Here is a 16,651-nt window from a genome sequence, read left to right as displayed (position 1 = left end):
CTGCTAACAAAGAATGGAGATTAAATATACTATTTTAAAGATAATGTCTATCATGTCTATGTTATGCGCTTTGACTCCCGGCGGCTGTGGCTAGTAATAACCAACGATTTTATTCATGTTTCCTGCTTATGAAAAAAGGATGTTTTTGGACAGTTTAAAAATGATGCGTTTTTATGTAAATTCCCCCACAATACAAAGGCTGAATAATTGTAAATCCGTTACAATGGGCTAGTCCAGTTAAAATCCATCAACACAGTGAGTGTGAATTTCAAAGGGGTTACTTGAATGGGTGACTCCATTTGAAATTTATACCCTATGTGTGGGAGATCATCCCATAGCCTAATATGGGAACGTAAAACATCTGACAATACGTTATGATGATGTATAGTTGTTTTTTACTGATTGGCTGTCTCTTTTTTTCCTTGCTTTCATTTTACAGCCTTGACTTGGATAGCTAGTGAATCATGGTCTACATCACCAGATATCGCCAACGGGAATTATCGCATTCTTGGAAATGTCTTCGGGCCTGTAACAGAAGATACGGAAATACCAGGATTCCGGGAGTATCTAAACAATCTGAACCCATACAAACCTGCCGACAAACATGACAAATGGCTCAAAGAAATCTGGGAAGCGGAATTCAAATGTAACGTGGATCTTCAGAAAGGAGCTGTTGATAAAGACAGTTGTGCAAACCACAGTCTTCTTGAATTACTTTCCTCATCATCCTTACCTTCGTTATATCGTGTATACATTGCCGTATATGCGGCTGCTAATGCTTTGAATGATATTGAAGCTTGTGAAGCGCCATATGGATTGTTAGAAGGTGGTCATTGTCCAGATCTTAATAATCTACAACCATGGCAACTGATGAATTATTTGCAGAATGTGAATTTTACTGATGTCAAAGGTAGATGGGTTTATTTCGATGACAAAGGCGGAATGCAAAATCGTTTTAAGATTGTACAATGGCAGTTGAATAAAGACAAGGGAGGCAATAGTAATGAAATGGACTTTGTTGACGTTGGCTACCATGACGAACAAGGATTACGAATGGATGATGACAAAATTACTTGGAAAAATACAAATAACAAGGTAACGCAATTTTTTTCTCAGATTCTTTTGTAATTGCACTTGAAATGTAAAATGTGAGTATTTTCAAAGCAATAGAATAGTGATAGTTATACACATTTCACTATGTTTTGCCACAAACGACTCCCAAGATTTTATGCATTAAATACTCAAACCGTCTAGAATCCGTCTATAAATAACTTAATGCTGCCAGAAATAGAAAAATAACAAGACAATTTGCATAAACACTTAAGGGCTCGGATAGTGACGTTTGATCAATATTTGTGAGGGCACGGTGGCTCAGTGGTTTCGGCCTTGGACTCATAATCTGAGAGCTTGCTTGATGTGCATGGGTTCGAGTCCCCGTCCCACCACCGTGTTGCGCCATTGGGCAAGGTGCTTTGCCTCGCTTGCCTTACCCCACCCAGGTGCAATGGGAAGCTGTTAGGGGTTGTCACAGTCATTGTACTGATGAACCCTGCGCCAATCGTAGGCTGCAGACGTGGTTCCGACATATTCTAATGACGGCGGAATAAATGTAAAGCCCTTTGAGGCTGTTTACGGCATAAAGCGCTATATAAATATCTACATTTATTTTTTTATTTTTGTCAGACCTGAGAGCACATTAGACACATCAAGTTGTATTCTGGATACGAGAAATGTCCTTCTGATATCAAATAATTTGGATTTTCTTTAAATTCGCGATATATATATAATACATTTTTTATCATTTAACATTCCGCGAAGTCCAAAAATTAAATTCCTTTCGCAAACAGGTAACACAAATTATGAAGAATTTCTAACCGTGTTTGTTAAAATCACGACTGACGTCAGTAAATGAAGAGCTTATTTCCAAACCGTGTTAAGTCCACAACCCCGTGTGTCTCATTTACTTGTGAGATACAATCACAATTACTTTGACAAGTTTGACATTAGCAACAATGAGTTGTACCATCAACAAGCTATTATTTACCATTACAATGCTGCATAACAATATGCAGACTATTGTTCTCATTTGGGAAACAAAGGCCTCACACAGTATTGTTACTGTGCGTCCATCTACTGTTTGCTTTGTGATGGTGCATCCAACTGAAATTATAATACCTAGCGCCTCAACACATTGCAATATCGCACAGGGAAATCAGAAACATGGGATAGTGGCCTTAACACGGTTTGGAAATAAGCTCTTCAAATATAAATATTTTTTCCGATAGGCTTATAATTTTTTTTTGGAAACTTCATGCATATCGTCAATACGGAAGGTCAAAATTTGTATATGATGGGCGGCTTTTCATCTATGCTGCATATACTTGAAGTACATAGCATGTAGCATTCGATTTATAAAGACTTAGGCCTACCTGATTTTGGTGATCTGCATTTTTCGACATGCCAAATGTCTCTCCTACAGAGTACGAAGATTTGTAAATAAACATCTCAAAAAAATAACCCCCCTTAAATTATGACCATTATTCAAAAACGGGCGATTGTGTTACAAATCTGTAAAATGCGTTGGAAGCAGAATTTATTTCTGCACATTTTGAAAATTGAAAAGTTGCAGTACATTGAATTGATTTTGTATTCAGTATAATGGAAAAGAAATCTATGTAATGATATCTGAGTGTTTTGTATGTATTGTATGTAAGTGCAACTTTCAAATCTGGACCTCACTACATTAAATTGACCGGTGTTTTATTGTTTTCTGGGCTATCGTATCAAATGAGGTGTCAAAATGCTGCTTCTTAATTCTGCTTCTAACGCATTTTACAGATTTGTAATACAACAACCCCTTTTTGAATAATGGCCATTATGTAAGGGGGTTAGTTACTTTTTTTAGATGTTTATAATAGCATACTGCGTACTGTATGCGCTGCAGTAAAGAGAGCACGTATTGAGAGTACGTAGTCCAATGTTTGATGGGGCCTACGTTGAAATACTATAATGCACTTCATTGATAGTTTATATATTATTTACTGCTATTATACGGTATACCTCTATTTGATTTGGCATTGTACATATATATAGCTCAGTGTATTTTCGATACAACAGTATATTGATCTATTCTGCCAAGGCTATTTAACAATTAACTCACTCTATTTACAACACATCATGCAATGGGCTAGGCCTTTGCTTTACAATCTACTCGCCTGCGAAGTAACGTAATAATCAGATTAACTACCATAGCAATAAGTGAAAACAATTTTTGATTATACCGCGCTGCACGAGTACGTTCACGCGGTACCTCTGCATTGAACCATATCATGTTGATCACTCGGACCTGTATAGATTTATATCTTTGAAAATAGTGGCATTTTATTCAACTTTTGATTGCAGACATACACAGGTGATGAGTGCAACCTGCTTCTAGTGCAGCGCGATATATTCAAAAACATTATTTCCGCCTATTGCTATGGAAGAGCGAAGCGGAGGAAAACAGCATAGATCTCGCTGAACGCCGTCGCATTAACAACACACCTCCGGCTAATTGCAATTTTTCAAATTCATAACTTTTTTTTCAACTATGAAGAGGAAAATTATATTTTAAATGTGATATAAGCCTATTTCGCGCCTGCACTTTTAGTTCATACTATCCTTAAGGGGTCAGAAAGATTGCATTAGTCCACAGTCTATAATGTGGCCCAACTTTAGTTCACTTGACCACCCAATATTACAAAAAAGTTGAAATTTCATTTCAAAAGCCCCTGGCTGAAAGCAATGTAAATACTGCACAAAAGAACTAATAAATGTTTTCTCAACATAGGAAGAAGGATGATATATTAACGCGCATTTTGATACCCAATTCATCCAATTTTGTTTAATATTAACAATACAGCCGTTTTACTCGAATTTAAAAGTTTCAGCTATTTGTATTGATTTGAAGTGAGCTTGAAGGTAGTACCCCATGCCCGTAACCCCATGTAAAGATGGGATGAATTTCCTTCTCACTCCTAAGCTGCATAAATTCACACAAAATGGAAAAATCGTGTAACACTGATGAAGTCGACACCACAAAGGTTAACAACCCTACAAATATAGAGCTTAATAAATTCTTTAAAACGCCCGAAGGAGAAAATTAGACATATATTATCCATCCCTTGCATATACAATAAATAATTACTAAATATTGCACATTTCAGGGGGAAATTGGGGGAGGCCTGGCGTCACTCGGCGCCAAATTCATCTAAATAATATGTAAGTTTTTAAAGTTTGGTTTTCTCCCTCAGTTAAATGGAAACTAAAATCTCATATTCACATCTAATAATCTTATTGATCAATATCAAAGACCCTAGATACAAGAGTGAATACAAAATCTACCATTGAACACGCACAATGGTAGATTTTTTTATCCACTCCTGCATCTAGAGTCCCCACTATTGATCAATAGTTTGATCGTGTATGGGCCGCATAAGGGTGTTTTGCTTTTCAACACTTATTGACACCAGGACAAGATATAACGACAAGTTGACGCGGATACATAATATTTGAAATCGGTGCTTGCTCAAAATGTAAATGTAATGTTTTACCACTGCTATTATCTACCATAAGAAACAGCATTAGGTAAATATGGATGCTGGCTATTTATGATTGTGATAAAATATTCTTTGTTGATATTTAACTTCACAAATCTTCTCTACAAATATGATGGAAGATCCAAACCTTTCGAAGGCACGTGTTGAAGGAAGAGACAGTGACACTCACTCTCAGCATACAATAAACCCCTGTGACGCCTAAACTGTGAAACATTAAAGATTCAAGTATCTTTCTTGTCGTTTGATCCATCATACCAGGCGACAGTATTTTATACATACATTATTTTATACTGGCATTTTAATACGTGTTGAATTTTGAAATACATTTAAGAAGAATTCAAGTTGACCTATCTTTTGCTACATACAATGCAAGCTGCTACAACTGAACTACCTTTGATAAAACACCACAAAGAGAAAGTCCTCACTTCTTTAGCTGGTCATAAATCTGAACCTGGTCATAAATCTGAACCTGGTCATGATATGTGACCGTACACTACGAAAGAGCCGTAAATTCCTCCCTGGATCAATTTAGTTTTATTTCATGTTTAGAAAATATATATCATAAGCTTTAATATGGTATATCATTTGACTTCAAACGATATCCGGAAACGGGGTTATGGTTTGTTGAACTTTGCTCCTTCAACAAATTAGTACCCTTTTTTCGGTTCTACATGGGTTTCTTTTTCCACATTGCTGGTAATAAATATCAAACAGTAATAATTAGCGGTCATTTCAAATCATCCCCAAGTCAACGAGATTCAGGAATGTCCTCTCATTGTTAATTGTTGGTTATATTTCCCTAGACAAAATACAATGCTTTGTAACCCACCACTTGAACAGGATTTAACCAAAGCAAACAAAGACCAGAGCTATTTAAAAATTCTATAGAAATAGGTAGAAGCTAATATTCTCGTCAACAATAGGATTATTGATTGGTTTAAATGATATTTGACTAGCGCTATTAAAATCAGATACTTGTCGCACCATGCACATTTTACACTGTAACTCAGAATTCAATTTAGGACATTTACGGCTCATTCGTCGTGTACGGTCACATATGACAATTTATTCTGTAAAGAATCTCCAAGTTAATACCACATTGATTGATACCAACAGTGGAAAATGGCTGTGGTGAATGCAAATTAGTCTCAATATGAAAATGATCATATTAATTATTCCTTAACAAGTCTTAGAATAATCATATCAGTAATTTTAGTACAGTGATAGCGCCATCTGTTGTTATTAAGTTTATGCCGTATATAAATAAAACGGTTTGAAGTTTTATTTGAGACCATAGGATATAAAGACATGTAATTTGATAAGTTAAATTCATCAATGAGGTATGGGAAGGTTCGGGCGCTCAAAAACAATATTGTTCAAGGTTGCTCCCCAGGGTTACAAAAACAATATTGCTCCATAAACAATAGCGTTCAAGCTTAAACTATAAATTAGTCCCCGATAGAGGGCAGGGTCTGAAGAATGAGGGAAATTAAGGGTAAAAAATCGATAACGTAAGGATACGTCTTGCTTGAATGCGTAACCTTAACTATCACTGATGTCTTTTTTGTTTTTCTTACGTTACGAAAATTAGGTTATAATGTATAAAACCTTAAGTTATCGACAACCTTACTTATCAAATTTATCAAATTACATGTTTTTATATTCTATGATATTAAATATATACTATGATCAGCTCGTAATAGGCGAGAATTATTCGGTTTTTGTTACTGCGTTAGTCAATAAAGTCCAAACTTACGCTCGAGTATATCACAATAAAAATTCCTTTAAAAGGAATAGGGTGGGCAAATGAAAAATTGTCAAGAGAAATGAAAGAATGAGTAAGTCAAGTTCACAATTAAAAACAGGGAAAATATGACACAACATCGATTTCTAATAGGGGAATAACACAAAACGTATAAACAAAGTTAAAAGAATTTTTAACTTTATACGTTTATACGTTTGTTATTCCCACATTGGAGGTTGTGTCATATTTTCCCTGATTTTAATCTGATCTATTGCTTATCCTTTGTTCTCTGCTGGTCAGTTGGAACAGATTTTCCCTGTTTTTATATTAACCCTTCACATCATAACACAAGACGTTTTATGTTAACATTTTATATAAAACATGGTTATAAAACTTTTGTAGATAATAGTTATTTAAAACATTTTCGTAATCATACCTAGAATACCTGTATTCTCTGACTATTGACCTACTTTTTCACATGCCGCAGTGTTGAGAAAATATTCGTGCCGGTTATATCCCAAACACCCACAGAGGTGATAGTTTACGGCGAGTTTTGTAATTATTACTTGATTTTGATATGTAAGTAATACGATAAAGTCGTCATAGGCAGTAATGTGTTTGTATTAAAAGAAATAACAAAAATAATTATTTAAGTAATAGAAATACTATTTGGAAATTGCAGCAAGATTTGCAGATGTTTTTATTTGAACAGTACCAGTTCACCAGTTTGGCTAGTTTTCCTAATCTTTGGGCTAAATTAATAGCATCGTGAAGGTCATATATATCATTTTATACTGACAGCTTTGGCATGTACTTAAATACAGCTTGTATGTACCTTGTGTTCAGTATGTACATAGGCTATTTACTTTTCAACCCAAAAAGCAGTTTGTGTTGGTGCTGCGTCCAGCTGTGTGTACGCTATTCTATATCAATCCACGATGTTATGAGTCCCGCCTATTACGAGCTGATTAGAGTTATCGACAAAACGTTTTATATACGGCATAAACTTAATAACAACGGATGGCGCTACCACTGTAGTAAAGTGATTGATATAATCATTTTAAGACCAATTGTAGAATGATTCATACGATCATTTAAGGGCTGGGGTATGAGCGACCTTGAAGTTCCGGTATCTGGAGAGGGGAAGCAATGAGTTACCCCAAATCACAGCGGCAGGTAGTGACTGGGCCGCCGAGTGCTAATATATATTTATTTTGGAAGGTTCGTGTTTGTTTTAAATTTTGGGGCGTTTTTCCAAAATTTGATATTTTTGGTCATATTTCAAAAAAGCGACATGCCAAAGACAACTCTTTGGGCACATAGTTTGTTATTGTTATTGCAGTTCTTTTCCACATACCTACGTTAACATTCGATTGGGTGATTTACTAATATTATATATTTTATGACTGCAATTTGGCGTTTTCAATGCGTTTTACACGTATCATGAAATTAACGCAAATATCTAGTCACGCTGCTTTTAGAAATTTTACCTGATCGTCGGCTTTTGCAGGCAACAGAATGCAGATTGGCTCACGATAGATGTCGTATTCCTCTATGTGGTTCACTCATTGACAAAATGAGTTTGCATTCCTTGTGACAACACACACATTGCCGTCTGGAAACCGGGTCTGGTACTGATTTTGGGACAGCCAATAGACTTCAGCGCCGTATCAAATCTCATAAAAACCACACGACTGACGACTATGTGTTTATGTTTCCCGCACGAAAGCTTGTGTCTACATCTATTACTATACTTCTTTGGAAACGTTGACCTTTGACCATTCTTTGTATAACGCCCTGATATGACCTTGATATGTTCGCTTGATTGGGTACGTTATAGCATCCATTTCATTGAGGTGTTAGGACTTGGTCAGTACTATACTTGCAGGGATACAATAGTTTAACATGGTGTGTGAGCATGGTGAAAGACTCATTATTGATTAGGCGCGGACATATTAAAGGCACAGGTCCTTTGCGTGTATAGCAGAAAATTATAATAGAATGTGTGAATAGAATGTTTGAATTTTGCAACTAAAATACTAACTGCATTCTGCATTATGTATTTATTTATTTATTTAGGCCTATGCCTATTTATTTATTTACTGACTTATTTATTTATTTTATTTATTTGGTATATTAGTTAGTAGGCCTAGTTAGTAATATTCCATGATAGGCCTACGTCGGTTTATTATTGATTGTTGATAACTTGACAACTTGATTGATTGATCGATTGATAGTCATTTCACATTATATTCCTAGTTTATAGGCCAATTTGAATAACATCGTACATTAGATAAATAGACCTATCAGTATTGATTTATTCTATTCAGCAATATCAAGGATTACTATCAAACTTCTCATAGCTGATTGTAAGTTGGCTCAGTGGTAACGCAGTAGGTTTTACAACACCGAGGTCCCGGGTTCGATTCCCACCTCTGCCTATTTTTTGCAAGGCTGAGAAAAAATGAAATTTCTGGACTGCAAACTTATTTGGCGCGCGATCTGAGCTGGTCCTTTTCTGGTGGCTGTGTCTGTTACAGGCACACTCCCTCTGCATCCAAACCAGGTTCACGCTCATTACACCTCCCTTAAATGAATTAGTGAAATTAATTTTACAAAAAGATTTGCGCTAGGCGGTCTATCTTCAAAACGTTTCACTAAATGAACTCAGTCTTTTATAAACGATAGCTAAAATATATGGCAATTACTTATGTTAACAATAGATCGTAAGCTCCGCATTCGCCGGTCGCACTCATGTTGGACACCTTGAAAATGAAATTGTTTCAATAAAATAAGCGTTATGATCCCGGGTTATGATGGTCAAATGATTAGTCAAAGCCATTCGGTAGCTTGATTGAGCGTTTAAGAACGTTTTTTGAGGTTGTAAATCACCCACTATAGTATAGTGTAGTGTTAAACTCGTCGTTCCACGTTGACTCTGATATACGCCAAGGATAAGATACTATATTAACTATTGTTTACTGGTTTTCTAGGGAGGTTAAGGATTTACTAATGTTGCAACACATCTGACAGATGTTCGGTAAAAGAGGCACTTACTGCATTATGAAGCATTTCTATGCTGCTAAATCTTCGCCTCAATTTTCTTTAAAAATTGAATTAGCAAATAGCAAATACATAGTACCACTGTACCAAGGCAGCATACAGTAATGGTAAACTGATTATACCCGAAATTCGAAACTATTTGGAGTTTTGTTGGAAAAGGTTAGAAGGCATTGACCTAAATCATACCGAATTCGGAATTGACATAATTAGTTTGATATATTCCTAACAGCACAGCAGATGCCGTGTGGAGTTACATCACACTTGTACAAAAATACAAGTTACCTCACATCCACGATAAACGAGAAATAGAGTTTTTCTATTTGGTCTGATATCTTTAAAACTCAACTGAAATGGGTCTTGGCACACATCATCAAGCATGTCATACCAACACTGACTAAGAATTTAAACTCACTGTGGCAAAGTGCTTTCATGCGCATATTGAATGATGAATGACCCATTTTCAAAAGTTGCAAAGTAGTGGACTGATGGAATACAGTTGTATTGGAGTATTCCGTTTAAAATCCACACTACCCCTGTGGAAGATTTTGGAAATATCCGCCACATGGGGGAATATGAATTTCAAATAGAATGACCACATCAGAAAGATCCATTTGATTTTCATCCACCCTCTGAGAAAGATTCAACCTGAATCTTCCCCTGAGAGAGAGTGAGTTGCAAATGGAGTTGCTAATGTGTTAATTCAATTTCAAATTCATATGCCCTGCAAGATGTTTCCAAAATCTTCCAGGGGGTGGGTGGGGATTTAAATGTAATAGCCCATTGAGCTTAATACGTACCAATATCGTTTGATTTCCCCACGATGCTGTATCACTGGACGGCATTGATTTTGCTGCTGCATATTTGAACCAAACTGGCTTCGTAGGAGACTAAGATTTTCGATCGATCCGACATAATTATCATAATCTGAAAAATTATGATAATATATTATTATAATATGATAATATAATATTCAACATATAAACACCTTCAGTAACATTCTGGAAAATGGTCGTAATGTTGAACGACAAGTTAATGAAGTAAATTTTTAAAGCAGATCATTACAGATTTAAAAACTTCAAGTTTTCAAACTTACATGGTGCTAACGTATTACTACCCTCAAAGGAAGGTTGAAAATAGGACAACTCGCACTATGATAGCGGAAATAATTAAAGTAAAATAGAAGCAGGCAAGCAAGATTATACTAATCTGCCTACAAATCGGTTATAGGTTGGTACCAATTGGAACTACTGCATTATCTCTGTAAATAAGAGCTGCATTTGATATAATTGGACATTGGGGTGTTCGCCGGGTGTCTGATATAAAAAAGGGTGCTTAAGGGCCGTGTATGTGAACAGCCTTTCAAAACACTTAGAATCACTATTAAATGGTGAACTAATTTAAAACATGTACTTGAATACAAACAGCTCGACGAACACTTGGGAGGTACATAGCTTCAAAGCATCATTCTTTTATACAGGAAAGATAAACAAGGTGGAGAGTGGTTCGTTTGCAAACATCTTGAGAAGATCATAATGTATGTACCAAGACGATATTCAAAGGTCCGTTTATGAGTAATGATTTATCAAAAATTTGGAGTCCATACAAATATGTTTGAATTCAAAGAAACACATATTTTTGTACAAGTACAATGAAGAAAAGCATGTTGTCGGAATATTATAGATTCAGAGGAGAAAATGTTTATTTGTTTGGCCTTAAATTGCTCTGCCTATACTCTCCAAAATTAAATGAACAATGTTATTACCATACTACTATTTCCTCCTTAGATATTTGTGTTAAAGTGCCGTTATTAGACGTAAATTATATGATTTTATATTTGTAAATGAAACCTTACAACTCTAGAGATTTCACTGTTTTATTAACTTTTTATTGAGTTAAGAAAAATAATATGTGAGCGATTAGCACAATAACCATGCGTAAGAAGATGTCTGCGTAACTATGGGATCAGTCCAGGACTCTAATGTGTACCATAGTATACATAAAGTTGACGTCATATCTACTCTACATATAATTAAAAACAAAGTACAGACAAATTATAATAGCCTAACATCATTCTATTGACTTTTTTCGTATTGCATAACAATACGTTCATATTTAGTTTCCTGATCCACGATTGTTTCTCTCCATTACCAAACATGCGAAAATGAGCATAAAGCATGACTAACCATCCTTTGAGGAGATCAGCCTTAGCGTATTCGTTTCAAGTTCCTCAAGGCAAATTCTTTCTTTGATTGGTTAAGCGCGCTACAGACTCCGTATTGTACGTACAATATTGTATGTACAATACTTTTCGTGACGTCAAAAAAAAGCAATAAATAGTATGTACCGGGAAAATATATATTTTGCTACAATCATTGGTTGCTTAATTGATACGGAGTTGCCAAATTTCTAAGAGTGGTAAATTTAGTGAGTGTCCGTGCACGGAATGATGAACATCTTTTATGTCTTCTTGTATTCAACTGTACTTGAATTATTATATAATCAATGGGCACCTTTTTAAAGTTAATAATATTAATACTAATATTAATAATATTAAAATTGTAATAATAATATAAATGGCACATTCAGTTCTTATTTATGTATTTATAGATTTATCTATTTAGCCCTATGTGTTTATTTATTTATTTATTTATTTATTTATTTATTTATTTATTTATTTATTTATTTATTTATTTATTTTATTTTTTGATTGATTGATTGATGACTGATTGATTAATTGATTTAGAGATTTGATTTTATTGATACTGATATTTTTGTTATTTTTTTTTAAGATTTGGCATAGCATTCGTTACATTATACACGCTGTCTTATGAATTTTTATAACACCTTTTTACATATTGATATCGTTGAGGCATGTTATGATGGTGTATGTTATAGGCCTGCTTATGATCATCACAATACATCCATAAACGTGTTAATGAAGTGAACCGTAGCGTTATAGGGGCACGGGAGCCCCCTCCCACCATTAATCTGAAATTTTAGAAAATCCCATAGGAAAACTGCCGAAAACGGACTGTGCCCCTCCCCCCTCATCAGAACCGGATGCAACGCCTTCTATACTTTTTCATTAATTATAGGCGTATTAATAGTAATGCGTTGAGATTTTAAAAAGTAATATCCACCTTTTTTTCTTTCTTTTTGAAATGACATACGGTACTCGTTCCAAAAATAAATCAGCATGGAAAACATTTTTTTTTTCGTCAGAGGCAGATATTTGGTCTATTCAGTGTCATAAAGCTACAAAATAGACGATCTTTTAAAATCATTTTAAATGGCTATTTTTTCAACCTTATTGTTTGTATTTGTAATGTTCACACAATCTGACAATGTCCCAACTTATACCTAATATGAATCGAGCCATTTAACATGTGCTTGTAGGACAACGATTTTGAATTAAACATGTTAATTGTGATATTTTAATTCCCCTAGAACACCACAGTTAAGCGTCCAAAATTGTAAGTTATTTCGCTAAAATGACTCGAAAACCCTCCTAAGAGTTGTTGTCACTAATAAACATTTCATAATTTTGGGCAAATAATAGCCAAATAGTTGATCGAAATCGTATATTTGCACCAATATTTGACTGAAATCGTATATTAGCATTACCGCCCCTTTGTGGCTTTATTGCAAGCCAAAGTGCTGCTAAATGTGAAACGAGATTACTTGAAATATATATTTCAGAGTTGAAAGAGTTTCAACTCTACCAATATATTTCTGAAATATGCCTCTCTGATTGGTTGATTGTCAAGAGGATTACGGCATCCTCAAAGCCTCTTGCTGTAATTCTCTAATCGATATCTATTATAGGACCGATCTTTTGAAATCCATACAACCGTGTCAAATGAAATAGTCTCGAATCATAATTTGTGCACGATACAACGTTGATACGTCAGATTTCGGAATTTTATTAAAAATAGGCATTAATCACATTGAACAGTTTGAATGCTGGCAAAAAGTAGATAAAATAACTATGGGTCGAATTTACATTAATCAGTGTCCTGGGCCAGGATAACATTTAGGACTCCTTCGAATTCTAAAACAATACTTCACCAAATGTCCTTGCTTTCATTTTCTCATTTAATTTGTTTTAATTTTAATTAATTTCTTTATCCACTGGCTCCGTGGTAAATCCGGTACTGCCAAATATTTCTCGTCCATTTCTCGTCCATTACCCGTGTTAATCTATTTATTTATTAAAATGCACCATCTATAAATTCCTGTAATACAATGTATAGGCCTAGTGTATTTGATAATAAATTTGTTTTTATGAATTTATTAGGCCTACTGGTAAAGTGCAGAAAAAACCTCCAAACGCACTCTAGGATTTGTTTTTCATCAGCAGCAGTAGAAATTTCTCTTGCATAGATTTTCTGGTGACCTCGCTTGGATTTAGCAAACAATGAACCATCAGGGTTATAGCGCGTTATTTAATCTGATTCAACTCGTCGTGACACGTATATTTATTGCACGTGTAATACTTTTTGACGTCACGAAAAGTATTGTACATACAATATTGTACGTACAATACGGAGTCTGAAGCTCGCTTTAGATACGAAAATATAACGAACATAAAATTATGTCAAAGACATAGAGCGCACCACTGTAAGATCGTAAAAGGTGCGGTACTGGTACTGAACACCCAAATTGGGCACAAGAAAATTATGGATGTACATAATATAATTATGCTTTAGTATATTTGATTGTAATTGCAGATGATTGAACTGAATTGAATTAAACTTTCAGTACCAATGAGCATTACAACTTTTCAGGTACTTTTAACCTTATGTCCTGGACGGCATACCAAATTGTCTTATACGTTATTGATCAAATGTGTTTTCAAAATACCAAGTTCATGTTTTATCAATTGTGATCTTTTTCTTGCCAACAGCCTCCATATGGTATTTGCCAGTTTCCATGTCAACCTGGTAGTCGAATCGTCAATAAGGAAGGTTTACCAAGCTGCTGTTTTGAGTGTACAGCGTGTCCTGAGGGTTCCATCACGAACACGACAGGTAAATAATCTTTATTAATCTGGATTAGATCTAACCACGAATTCAAACAGAAAAAACGTCGTCTCATCAGACACTATAATTTGCAACTTGTAGCTAATATCGTCAAGTGATGATCATGGCGGCAAGCAGTAGAAAAGCAGCTCTCACACCTGCAGCATGCAGTATTGTTTCTCTTTTCATAACGAAAAGATTTTTCGATAGACAAATCCAAAATTACTACAAATGCGTCTATATATTTCATGAATTTGCATATAACTTTTTTAATTTTCAAAATTTATCGTTTCGTTCTTGAGATTTTACAAAAATTAGTAATTTTCAATTCGTTCCACGCTCCCCGGTTTGAAATATCAATCTGTATTTAGGAGTACCAAGCACTGTGTGTACAGTGTATACACTGGAAACCTAAACTGGAAAGCCCAACTAGGCAAAACCTAGTCAAAGTGGTGCTTATTTGGACTAGCTTTTACCTGGTCAAGCTAGATGGATAGTTTAGGCTAGTCACTCGACTAGCTTTTCCCCAGTCGGTCTTGCTTGACTAGTTTTGCTTGACTGGCTTTCGGCTGGCTTTAAGCTAGTCAAGCCTGCTCGACTAGTATACGACTGGGGAAAAGCTACTCCAGATGGTGGATTAGCTTTTCCTAGTCATGCTCGACTAGTTTGCTCGACTAGTATAAGCTAGTCCATCTCGTTTAACTTGTTTTAACTAGTCAGTCTGGTTCACTCTGTTAAAACCTACGAAAACCGCAGATTCACACCACATGTACACGTGCTTGTTCAAGAAGACAGTGGCGCGAACCTACCATCTGTGGGATTATGGCTGAACGCCTCTTAACATTGCTTCTCAACCTCCAGAATACCGGCCGGTACGCGTCGACACCACCGGCGTTCCGCTTGAGAGGTAAAAATTAGACCACATGACTGACAGATAATGATGGTGGTCGTCTGCTAGCTCTAGATTCCCGGGTGTTTGTTTGTTTGTTTGTATATTTGAAAAATTATCCAATGCAGAAACCAGTCCAGTCTAGTTCTATATAGTCCTACTTCAAAATACTCACAAAAGTTTAGCTCATTGTAGCCACAACTTGGGAAATGTTGGTATACAGTGTAACAGTATACATTCATTAGAGATATTGTGTAAAGTAAACCAAATATTTCCCAAAACTTTTTTTTTTGTGATTATAAAAAAGTAAATAAAAGGGAAGGTATAAATATCAGTCCAAGAGAACGCCAAATATGGATCAGGAGTATTACATAATAATACCCTGCTATGACAATAGCTGCACTAGGTTAATCGTATAATCTCCTTATGTGGTTAGCATGGCTGGGCCAGGAAATCCACAAGGTCAGCCAATGTATGTACATGTATTCGGTACATGTGCCATATCTTTTACAATGGGTGATAAATTTCTGGTTTGTTTTATTTCAAAACGCAACAGTCGATATTCTAAAGCTTGGTCCAAATCCAAGAGAAGAACCAACTCTAGTAATTTATGTGGTTTCAAATTATATCGGCCTGTTGCCTTTTGATAGAAATGGTGTTTGTTGATGTGCACAGTTTCCCATTAGATCATAACATGCTGTTGTACATCCAAGGTCAAAGGTCTTTTAATCCATATTTGGCGTTGTTCTGGGACTGAATATGGTCCAATTAATAATATCTGTCTGAAGTATGCAATGGTGGGTTGACCAAAAAAGAGCAATGTGACCTTGATCGCTTTGGGTTTTTTAACAAGAAACCTTTAAAGGCACGGAATCATTGCATGTTGCAATAATAAGTATTATTCTGATACAAGTTTATAGCCTCCGTGAATTTGTCAACTCACCGGGAAATAACAGAATAAGACGCGATAAAACCACCTGAATAATTGAGTACCTAATAATTATTGTTTAATTTTGGCTAATACTACATATAGCGTATTTCCAAGGGAATGATCAGGTTTACCCTAAAGTAAGCTCCTGATTTAGGCTGTCCTATTTTAAATGTTTACATTTAATTTGAAGGGTTTTACAAGAGACATTAACCGGTTATCCACACCAACTGTGCCATTATTTCATAATATGGTGACACTTTGGGGAAATTGCCCTCAATTTGTGAGTTTTATTAACCTAGGAGAAGACTTTTACATTGATTTTGCCGCTTCGACTCTTTCACTTTTACCTGAACATTTGGCATCAGAGGACGCCATTATACATTTTAGTGACAATCTGACAATAGT

At 35.4% G+C, this 16,651-nt stretch overlaps 1 protein-coding gene across 1 annotated transcript in view; it reads left to right on the top strand.

Moving 5' to 3' along the window:
• Nucleotides 1-16,651, top strand: part of LOC140149107 (extracellular calcium-sensing receptor-like) — a 70,011-nt gene that overhangs the window by 39,626 nt on the left and 13,734 nt on the right. The window contains 2 exon segments of the mRNA XM_072171276.1: nt 440-1,095; nt 14,312-14,435. Of these exon segments, the coding sequence (XP_072027377.1) occupies nt 440-1,095; nt 14,312-14,435 (780 nt within the window).

The sequence above is a fragment of the Amphiura filiformis genome, chromosome 3 (genome assembly GCF_039555335.1).
Source record: "Amphiura filiformis chromosome 3, Afil_fr2py, whole genome shotgun sequence".
NCBI lineage: Eukaryota > Metazoa > Echinodermata > Ophiuroidea > Amphilepidida > Amphiuridae > Amphiura > Amphiura filiformis.
The sequence above is the reverse complement of the archived record's forward strand: the minus strand, read 5'-3'. Positions and strand labels throughout refer to the sequence as shown.